Source organism: Zychaea mexicana, assembly GCF_025766255.1.
Source record: "Zychaea mexicana strain RSA 1403 chromosome Unknown BDB00scaffold_16, whole genome shotgun sequence".
In the NCBI taxonomy this organism is placed as follows: Eukaryota; Fungi; Mucoromycota; class Mucoromycetes; order Mucorales; family Lichtheimiaceae; genus Zychaea; species Zychaea mexicana.
In genome coordinates, this window is record NW_026516679.1 from 131,555 (window position 1) to 143,757 (window position 12,203).

General features: G+C 38.2%; 1 protein-coding gene across 1 annotated transcript; it reads left to right on the forward strand.

Moving 5' to 3' along the window:
- Positions 1–257: 257 nt before the first annotated feature.
- Positions 258–1,190, forward strand: BDB00DRAFT_810361 (uncharacterized protein; the record flags this gene model as incomplete). The annotated part of the gene is made up of 3 exons (XM_053122538.1): positions 258–364; positions 715–981; positions 1,141–1,190. A coding segment is annotated over exon 2 (205 nt), but the record flags the coding sequence as incomplete, so codon positions are not given.
- Positions 1,191–12,203: the final 11,013 nt, after the last annotated feature.

A 12,203-nucleotide genomic window follows, 5' to 3' on the forward strand; every position in this document is an offset into this window, starting at 1 on the left:
AACCAGAACCGAACCGAACCGAAACTGAGAAAATATGATTCGGTTCCTACCAAGAACTGAACCGGAACCGAACCGGTTCTGTATTCATAGAACCGAAGAACCGAGAGGCAGAAGATTGCAATCAGCGATTTTGGTAATTAGTATAAAGTAGGCTATAATGGAAGTTACGAACAATGTTATTCCGAAAAGACCATGAAGTAGTGTATTTGCAAGTCATACTTTATTAAAAACCTTAACAAAAGCTACAAAAGCAGAAGGGAGTGAAAAATAGTAAAGAAGAGAAGAGGAAAAAAATAAAAAAACACTTCTTCTGACAACAGCTTGCTTTCTCCGCCTATGACGCACATCATTACTTGTTCCTCTACTTTGGGAATTAATCTATAACAATTAAATATAAGAGATAATTATTAATTATCCTTATATTATTATTTATAGTTAATTCTTTAGAATAAAAGAATATAAAAATATTATAATAGTTTTAAAAAAAATCAAGAATTTTAATTCTTAGATTTTTTAATTATTATAAATGTTTCTAATTCTTAAAAATTAATAAAGTTTTGTAAAAACTTTTTTGGTCCATAAGCGGCGCAACGGTAGTGAGCATTTCCCTCCTCTAGCCAAGGAACACTTGGACGTAGGCTAGCTTGACAGTGAAATCCTTAACTAAAATTAATTTACTGTTTATAGTAAAATTAATTGTTATAGATTGAAACTCTTTGCTACCTACAATGCATTTTTCTCTATGACATACTACTTTACTAGATTTATTATGGCTTCTCAATCAGTTTTATCAAGTTTGTGCATTCTGTTTGAGATTGCGCATTCTAGGGCTCATAACAGAATTATCTTACCTATTCACCCTTTGCCTTTTATGAGACACTATACACGTAGAGACACAGCAGCTGTATATACTGCCGGTTGTGGTTCAATTCTCCCAATATTACTAAAACATATTGTACTAGTAATACTAAGTCGCTCTAAGTAAGTACTATAAGCTCCACTTTTTTTGTAAAAACTGTGCTTTAATCTTATAACTATGCAATGACCGGCATCGTATAAGAATGCTTACATCCTGTTTCTCTTATTCATTTTGAGATCGCTCTTCAATGTACAATAATAAACTATTCTTTTTTACTGCAGTATTCAAGTATACCGCGATATTTGAGCACACACATCAGCTTTCATTAAAAGATACTGAATTTTGCCTTTTTTATATACATGATGGGTTTGGTTCTTCGGTTCGATTCTTCGGTTCTACAGTTCTCGTCGGTTTTGGTCAGTTCAGTTCTTACTTTAGATGGCTCGATTTGGTTCCCTTTAAGAACCAAACCGAACTGAACCGTGCGGATCCCTAGTTCCAGCCTTTGGAAGGTCCACATACTGGAGAGAACCTTGCTGATGCTTTCCTAAAAGTCTTAGATGAGTTCGATCTTTGTTCAAGACTTTTCACAATCATAAGTGACAACGCATCGAATATGATCAAGATGATGACCGTCATCAAACGACGCGCGAAAGAGAAAGATTGGTACGTTACTGAGGTTATGCTGCTTTGCTAAGATACTTATCAAAAACTATGTGCTCACCAACAACTTACAAAACCAAAGCCATTCCGAAAGCACATCCATCATATCCCTTGCATTGGACATGTCCTTAACTTAGTAGTTCAGGATATTCTGCGAGTAGGTCTTTCAGCACAGGCACCAGAAGAAGAAATCATTGACGACAACGAAGAATAAGTGCCAACCAACTCTAATGTGCTGGTCAAATTACGAAGCGGCGTTACTAAGATAAGGTAGTGATCAGCTAAATATGCATTGAGCTATTTTTCAAGTGATTGGTTTTGATCTATTACCTTAGAACATTACCACAACGCTTACAGAAGTTTGCGCATACCTTGAACAATGAAGGCTGTCCCAAACTTAGGCTCATTCCTGATATCCGTACTCCTTGGAATTCGACATTTGAAATGATCACGCGGGCTATCGCGGTCGAGGCTCGCTACAACGCAATGTGCACTGAGGCGCTGGTACACTATAGGTTGACTGCACAAGAATTGGAGCACCTGAAGCAAATCTGTGCTCTACTTGAACCATTCGAAAAAGTGACCAAGAGGTTGTCTGGCAGCAAGTCTCATGCCACTATCAACCTCACAATCCTTTGCTACAACCATCTGATGGACAGGCTTGAGGACTATAAGACCAGTCCATCCATACCTATCGATCTATGTAAAGCAGCCGAAGCCGGTCCCATTAAGCTGCAAAAATAATATGGCAAGACTGACACATCTAACGTTTATGCATACGCGACTGTAATGGATCCTAGCCTAAAGTTTGTTTGGTAGGCTAAAAGCGGCTGGGAAAGGGAATGGCAGGAGTATAGCCAGCAAATTGTCCAGGATACCTGGTCGATGTTCAAGGATCGCGCAGATGTCGATATCGAAGTGAGCGAGCAGCTGCAGGAGATGTATGCGTTGTACTGGATCGACTGAAGCCAAGACGAATTAGTAGATTAATCAGTAGGTATAGATTAACATCGATTTACAAATTTGGTGAAAACTAATAGATTATAATATATTATTATATGTAATCACTGTATTTTTAATATTAAATAGCATATATGTTATATTATAATATATATAAATTATTAATAAAGTTAAAATCTGATATTATGTTCTTTAAAATAGCTTTTTATAAATCCTTCTCATTAAAATCATTCTCATTAACCTAAGAATTATCTGTTGTATCATAATCTTTCCATTTAATATAAAATAAATAATCATTATTATCATTTAATTTATGATCCATTACTTTTTCTGTTTCAAAAAATTATTATTTTTATTTATATCACATATTAAATTTATATTAACTTTTCTAGCACTTTTTCCTTTCTTTCTTTTCTTCTTATTTATATTCTTGTATACTGGAGAATCTATATCATCTATTTCTATACTTTTAATATTATTATTATCACTTTTATTTATATCTTCATCTATAATCATCTCTTCACTATTATCATTTAAATCTAAATCTGAAAAATCTAACTGTAATTCAGATATGACTTTTATTTTTTCCATCTGTTTTATTTCATTAGTTAATACAATATCTATTAACTTTTCATCAGTTAGGAATTTTAAAAATTATCATTATATTAAAGTTTATAATAGTCTTGAGTAATAATATTAAAAGTTTCACTAAATAATTGTATATTCTGTAGTAAAAATGCTACTTTTAATTGTAAACTTATATATTTATAATTATCTGTTTTCAATGTAGAATTGTTATCACTAAATCTCTTAGATTTATTACCTAGTTCACAGAATTGGCTCTCAATAGATGATCTAAAACTACCAAATACATCATTAAAGTGTTTTTCTTGCTTACTTAACTCTATATTTGGTTCTTTTCTAATAGGATAAAAGAAACTTATATTTTTCTTATCACATAATTGTTCAAATTGCTTTGTAAATAAAGTGTAACCACTATCAACTACTATTACATCCCTTTTATCAATTTTGTTATAAATCTTCATATTTAAAAACATGCCACCATCTGAACTAATACCACATAACTCACTATCTGAAACAGAAATAACCATATTATTAATATCTGATAAAACTTGGGTTCTTAAACCAGAAGTTTTTGATTTATAAGACTATCTTTTTTGTGATAACATATCAGGTTTTGAATAATCTATTGTACTATCATGGGCATCTAAATAACAGAGCTGCTTGAGTGACCAAATTTTTCCTTGTGTAGACCAAATTTTTACATATAGGAGTTTAAACATCCGTTACACATGTCTCCTCTACTATCTTCACTCCTTTGGGAGACCAAACTTCTCCCCACACCAATTTCAGATTTTCCTTACAATCTGTAATTCCTTGCGTAGACCAAAAAAAAGTAGAAGTGTAATTCTTTGTATAGACTAAATAATCATGTTGCCTTGTAACGTTCAGTAAGTGAGATATAATATCCAGTGGTGGCCATTTACCACGCAGGTTTGACATTTTCTTTTATTGAACATTGTTCTTTTTCTTTTTTTAACAGAAGAATATACAGAAAGAGAAAAAAAGTGAAGATTAAATGAAAGTGTATAGGGATATGTTGGAGAAGAAAATGTATGGTTCTACTTTTTATTCATCAGAGTATATGATGCTCTTAGTCGCCCTAATCTTCACTGTCTGAGTCATCGTCATCTGGATATTTAAAACAGCCATAGTCGACGCTACGCTCCATGTGGAAAAGCGCCATGTTGCTGAGGGGACTGTATTCTTCTGCTAGCCTAATCGTGCAATCACAATCTTCTTCTCTCTCACCGGCCGTCTCAAGATCTTCCCTAATAAGGTGCATACTGACCTCTGGAACAAGAACAGAGGCTATATATTCTGGGGTATCCATCAGTTTGATGTGCTCATTCGCAGCATCGATCTCGTGTACCAGCATGTCTTGGAGTGTTTTTACGATTATTTTTTTGCCTTTAAACCCATAGTATCTGGGCTATAAAATATAAAGATAATTGTTATTATATCATAGGTTCTACTATGTATACATTTCAATTTTGCAAAACTTACCATATGGTCTTTGAAAATGCTCATCTTTAACATTGGATTTTTCGCAGCTCTGGTGCTCGGTGCATTTTTGTAGTATTCTATGATCTTCTTCTTGAAATAGCTTTGAAACAGCTTATCCATTATCAAATCCTTGAGCTCGTCTATCCATTTTGCGATCCGTTCCGGCAAGGCCTCGAATTCGACCAAAGGGAATTTGTTCGCTAGGCGCATTGGCTCATAGACCATAATGTCGAGATGTGGTCTACACCAAGCAACATCATTCTGTCGATGAGGTTTCTTTACTTTCGAATGCGGAAAGACGCTGAAATAATTGGGCGACAAGGATGCTTGTAATAGTGTAGGCAAAGGAGTTGAGCACCTCCAGCAGGCGATCACTAAAAACCATTAGAAAAATCAGCTACACGTCGTTGAGCTTATATCTGCAAAAAGCTTATATACTTGCCTGGTTCCACTTGGTCGAATACCTCCTGCATATGATGCTCTTCATAAAGCGTGTATGAAGGCGTCGGTGCTTTTGGCTAGTCGGCTTTCTTGTACAGTATCGATATCGTATGCTTTCTGTTCTCTGTTAATATGCTTTCAATAGAATCAGGATCAGATGCAATTATCTGCACTTGATTACCAGCCAAGTTGTCCATGCATACGAGGAATCGTTTGTTTCAGTATTCGATTATAGCCGCGGTATAGAAATGTGCTCCTCTTGATGACATTGAATAAATCCTTGCATGCAATACATATTCTTCCGATATTCCACCTTCGTCGTCTGTGAGTATAAGCCGGTAGGGAAACATAGTAGGCCGACCATGTCGTTCTCTTTCGTCGTATGCAAAGATAAGGAATGTCAGAAATTCTGTTGGCAAATTATATTCCATTGCAGAGCAACTACAGCCTAGTTCGGGACAGCCTTGTAGAGCGAGCCTTTCGTCCTCGATGTGAATGTTGTAGAGTAGCTTCCCAAGCTCGATAGGGTCTTCTGCGCTTAAGACCAAGTCCTCAATATAAACCGCTGGCCTGAGGTAGTGTGAATAGGCAGGATAAAATACACCGTGCTCTTCACAATAAATGACTTGTAGGCATTTGATGAAGAACTGGTCTTGTATAAACGTCGAAGCTCTTCCCAAAATGAACTGCAAAAAGAATTCAATTGCAGAGTGCCAGCCCTTGTCCATGTATACTATGTCACTCCAAGCGAAATCCCGGATCCACATGCTTGCATAACCACACCCTTTTTCGGTGTTCTTAGAATGATGCATGTATGTATAGTGCAGCGCATTATCGACCGGGTTAAAATTAGTTATAGGAGCTGGTTGCGCATATCGATGAAGGGGAAAGCAGAATGCCACAGCATCTCCATTGGAGCGTCAATGAAGCACGAGTTATTCTGATTTCGCCTCAAGTGCAAACTGTACGGTTTGTCTTTTTCGGCAGCTGTATAAGATAAAAGAATAATTGCATTTCATGCGTATCATAAGTAAGACAGAAAAATTATCTTTCATAATATATATACCACAGTATTACCTTGTCGACTTTCTCTTTGTTGCTGACTCTGTGTAGCAGAGTTTTCCAATTGTTGACGCCTTTTTGGAATGATGAGAGATGGGACATCATCATTAGGATCGGTTCTCACTCTACATTACATACTCGTCGCTTAGTACATTTGTGATCCCAATATTTGACAATCTAATGGTATGTATGAATAATACCTTTTACTTTGCGTATCACCACTTTCGTCGGATGAATCATTTGATGGGATTCCACTCTTGTCCTTGTCTGCAACCAAGTTTATGATCTGGAGGCGCGATCTTCGTGTCCTTTTTCGTCGTTCTGTTGCTCGTCCTTTGGTCTTCACTTTCTTTGGCAGCACCACATCATTTATATCAGCAATGTCATCAATGGCTGCTTGGATTGCACCTTCAATATTATCTAAGAATTTGGATAATTTTTGCGGGTCATTTTGCATTGCCAGCATTTGATGGTGTGCTGCAAATAAAACTTGTTTCGAGCGTTCATTTGTGCTTTGAGCAAGAACTGTTATATCAGTTTCTATAAAAACCAGTATCTATGAGTATAAATTTCATAATGAAACCTGTACATAGTATGAGTAATATATGCTTATTAGTGCTCACCTCCATTGTCTTTCAGATGCCAGAACGAATCAATTGATTCCAGTGGGATAGGATCTTGCAGGAGCGTGTGACAACAAGGAAGGCTGTAGTTTCTCAATGGTATGCATGGGCAGTTGTCGCGCTGTTCTCCTCGTGAAGTATGTTCGTTACGAAGTAAAAGTAACGCAAAGTGCGAGATCTTCCTTATAACATTCTGGAAATAGTATGCATCGTCTTGTTGTAATACTACTACAGGTACACTTTGCATTTCGTTTGACAGGTAAATGTCTCGACTCTTTTGCTATATGAATAAATAAGATCAAATTAGTATCAAACTGATGTACTATATACTTTCGATTAATTAACAGAAATATGTCTTACTGATTGAATACACCACTCATGGATACTCTTAAACAAGAGTCTTAACGACTTTGGCTTGTCCAAATGCCGTTTTAGCATATAATGAGCGCTTTCGACTCTCTATGTAGACCTGCAGCCGAAATGCTTTTTTGCTTCACACCAAGGACCTGCCCAGTCTTCTTTGCTCTCGAACATTCTAGTTTTTATCCCAATTTTGATGTTTGTTACTAGTATTCGTTTGCATCTTTAACTAAACATAGCTCATTTACATAAAAGATATTGAACTTACTCATTGAGATATTCGATAAGTTCATCCTCAATTGTTGACAATTTTGCCAACTCCTGGTAATCGGTCACTCCTGCTTCAAAATCCTTTTCGGTTCGAGCGTATAACAAGGCTACAACGGCTTTATTGAATTTTTGTTCTTCGGATTTTCGGCCACGTAATGCAGGAGGGAACTTCTTCTTGCAACGCTTCATGTAGTTCTTTTCAACGTGCTATGCACAAAGAATTGACGTAACTTGCGGGAAGATTCCAGACAGAGCGTTTCTCAATGCATTGTCGCCGTCAGTTATAAACAATACTGGAGCTCTGGAGCTCGATGCAGGCCACACGATGTCATGCATTTTCTTGGTGACCCAGGTGTACATATCCTCGGTCTCATTAGAGATAATGGCAGACGCGATAATGAACGTACGAAGGCTGTTGGCTCCAAGGTTGCCTACGCCCACTATGTTCACAAGTAGCATGTTGTAGATATTCGTTTTGTAGGTAGAATCGATTTGGATTACATGAGGGAACCTTTAATTGATCGCTATTAGAATTTGTAAACCGTTTTCGGTTCGGAAGTTGTAATGCTCAAAGAGTTTTCTAGTTCCTTTACCTTCGTGCCATAGTTATGTTGTTGGGATGAACCACAAAAAGAGCCTTGAGGACTTTGTTGGAATTGATCTCATAATGCGAGACATAACCCTGACTTTGTAAATAGTCAACAAGCGGTGAAAACTTGCTGTCAATAGCCGAGACATTACAGTATCTTTGCTGGAAGTTGGAAACGTCCTTAGGAGTAATAAGGATACCGTTATGTCTTGCCCGAACGAGTTCTGCTATGCTAGCTGATCGGAGAGACGCTGCTTCTGTGCTGGCCAGGGTTTCAAGCACTTCGTCATCTTAATAAAACTCTCGATGTTAGTAAGGTACGTAGCCAGGAGCTTCGCCGTTGCTCTTCTCTACCGGGTGGTTATACTCAATAGCGTCGTCAAGAGCAAATACTTCATCTGAGTTAGACTTATACTCTCTTCCATAATGCCAACTGAATCTTCTGATTTGCTATGCTTTTTTGGGTTCACCTTTCTTGACTTGAGCGTATGAGCCGTAGATCTCCCATAGACAGCCAGTTTTTTGACTTTTGCCTTGTCTTTGGCGGGGCATTCCTTTAGCGGTGACACAATCCTGGTATTTGCCATGCTTCTTACACTTGAAGGTCGGTGCACTGCCTTGTTCATTGGTTTTCTTGACGATGGTGAACCCTTCTTCTTTGGCGTAGGCTTGAATGTCTTTCACCATATCATCTGCGGTGTCGTAGGTTCTTCCAATAAGGTGACTCATGGTAATCGGTAGATAGGACTATGCAAGTTTTTAATAGGTACAAGTAAAAATAGGGATTGAAAATAGAATTGATTACTATCAATTAATCTAGCAATTGGTCCTAATATTTATACTTTTTTTCTTACTCAATACCATATACGAGTAAATATGCATCTCATACAAGAGATGACAAAGCACATTGCATAGCCAAATTGCTGCGGCATAGTGGGTTACTGTACTGAACGCTTAGCAGCGACAAACAGCATAATAAGTAGATACTACAGCAAATAGTAGTATCAGAGAAGGTAAAAAAAGCTGAGTAATTTTGACAATGGTGTTACAGTATAATTTCAGACAACTCTTGTAAAGAAGTAGCTGGCGCAGCAATGTTTCAAATAACTTCTCGAGTGTTTGTGTTTGCAGCTGACAAGTCGCAATAGAGTCACTGGGTAAGTAGGGGAATATCACCAGGTGAAAAACAGGGTGATATCCAGGTGATATTAGGGTGATAGGTATATTTCACCAGGTTTTTTAACATGGTGATATTTTTGTAGAAACCTGGTGAAATGTAACATATCACCATGTTTTGAGCATGGTGATATTTTGCTGTATGCACGCGGAAATAGGGGTTGCTCTGTAGAAAGGGGTGTTGCTCAATTTCTTTACAGAGGTCTGCATGTGCATGATTTAGCGTATAGGGAGGTATAGATAGGATTAAAATGATAGCAGTATGATCTGTCCAATGGGTTATGGATATTGTAAGATTATTTACGTTGTAGTTGAATGAAACGATTTTATTGTATTATAGTCATTGGACAGAATTTTACAAGCATCAAAAGAAAACAGGAGCAAGTATTGATAGAAGGAAACTAGTACTAATGTAGTCGATTTATACTATAATGGACGGTGGTGATAAAGAGGAGAGCGGAATATAGCAGAATGGTAGAAAGCAAAAGCGAAATGTCTAGATGGTAAAGTGCGGAATGGAGCAGTGTCGTCAATTGGAAGACCACATAAAGAGATTGAGCAGTTATTAGTTTGGAGAACAGAGGTAGTAAGGAAAAGGGAAGAAAAGCCATTTGATACTTACTATAGGTATTACTACTTGAGACACATTGAGATTTACTAGCAACCAGTCGAGTGGATGATATATCTTATAGCATGATAGAGTGTTAGTAGTCAATTCTTGTACGTATTTGTAGAGACCATATAAAAAAGAAACGGAGAGAAACCTTACATAATAACCACCCGATCCTGATAGCGAAAATGAAAGCTATAACCTAAAGAACATAATCAACAAGAGCTATAAGTATATAGCAAGAGCTTACATATATCAGCAATCATATAGCACACAACGTATAGTACATGATGACATAACATACCTGGTGAATGGGTACTTGGCAATTGGAAAAGGGCAGGAGAAGTATGAAAAGTGGAAAAAGTGAAAGAAAGAGATAAAAAATGGATGTGTGGAAAACACGAAAAAAGAGAAAGAAAGCCGTACATGCAGACTAGCTTTTTTTCCATCCTCACTATGCATAGGAAGGAGACCATCGATCGATCTATCCTATGATAAAGTGTTCCCCTTAAAAACCCCTCAATACAATCTGCCTTCTTTTTGCTTTACCTTCCCTCACGTTTAACTACTAAAAAAAAGTGAATAGGTAGCAGTTAGTGTACATCCATTGAGTGTTGTATATTAAGACTCTGTGTAGATGCCTACTATAGGAGAACGTAATGCCGCCAGAGAGCAACGGAACGCCGAGCGTAGGGCGGCAGTTGAGCAAGAAAACGCCAGGAACGTCGTTTTGAATATGGAGGATCGCCTCAGGGCATTGGAGGCGCGAAACTTGGCGCTGGAGAACCAATTTGAAGCGATGGGGAACGTCGTTGCCAGACAGAACCTGGCCATACAACAGCAGCCTATGCCCTCTCCTACTGAACATCCAGCTCGAGCCGAGGTTACAATGCAACAACCTCCAGTGCATCGTTTGCGGCATGTTTCTGTAAGAAAACTAATGGATATATCTAGGTAAATACCTGATTAATAGTATCATCGAATTATAGTGCATAATCCGCCATTTCCATCGTTCTCTGGGAGACGGCGGCTTCCAGTTGGATGCCGATTATCGTTCAGCACGCAATCGCGCTGTTCGTACCCGCATCGTATCCTACATCGATGGTGGTGGACGGTACCAGTTATCACACGCTGAACTATCTACAAAGATTTACGACTTTTTTGCTAATATGCGTCGTGAGGGTCGTCAGTCGGCTGTGCGTGCAGCACAAAGAAAAGTGTCGGCTCACTGAAATAGTCGTCGCCACAGTGTAAGAAAAAGAAACAACCATCCATTCTTTTTAGTATAATCAGTTCTGACACAGAAAGTAGAAGCACAAGCGCCGACTTCAAGTTTACCGACAGCATCAGGCACAGCTGGATGCAACATATCCGGGAGGGGAAGCATTGCTCTAGTTGGAGTACATGTCTGAAGAAGAGACGGACGTCGAAGGTGATGGTGACGAGCGTTTGGTTGTACTCAAGCCCTTGTGGAGGAGTGAGAGGGTAATTGTTGTGTGCTTGTTTGGTAAATGCGTCGAAGTCGTGTTTGACAAATCGTTTATAGGCAAATGAGTTCTTAAGCACACTCGACGGACTGAGACCGGACGCAGACGTCAATAGATTGATGCGGGTGGATGGTGTTGGTGGTGCACCTTTGTCTGACGATGCAAGAGCGCAATTGGAGGGTTGGGCAGTTGATTTTTAAGAATAAAAAATAAAAAAAAATGGTTGCACGGCTTCGTGTCGTGTGGGTAAGGGGTGGGCAAAAGAAAAGTTACTATTGCATATACAGCTATTGTTTTCGGAGTGGGGGGAGTCTATAAAAAATATCACTCGTGGTAAATGTATCTTTTATCTTTTTTGGCCACTGCTCTTAGACACGTCACTTCTTTGTCATCTCTTATTGCAGCACAGACAACAGAGTCACTCAAATGTGCTCGTTAAAGCATTACAAACAGTAACAGTGGAAAAGCTTTTCGTCTAATCTGGTAACTATAACATCTTGCTGTACGATTAGTTTCGATTCAAGTTCGATAAAAAGTCTTAACAACCGTTCTCATAAGCTACTGGATAATACGAATTGGTACGTGGTGTGTATACAGCTGCTGGTAGCTTTGCTCTTCTTTCGTTCGTACCGCATTGGATCTCGAATTTAACTTCATCTTTTTTTTGCAACTTAGTTACCGAATTTCCCTTTGTGATATACAACACTTTAACTCATCAATAATAGCGGAAACTTAAAAGGGACGGATAAGAAAAGTCAACGCTTTGATTATGCTAGCATCTTTTTCGCCAAGGGAAGGACTACTGTTCTAGCATTTGCACTAGTTTGTGCACCCAGTTTCACAACAGCAACTTGTCCATATAAACGATGGACCGGTACAATACAATCCATCGCTTCGCCTCGAAAACGACTACACCAAGTTTCAACGTAGGGATCCACGAATCGTCGGCCGTCATTGTCTCTGTGGATGCTGTACCATCGAACATATGCAAAAACATGCTCTCTCTGCTGCCCAC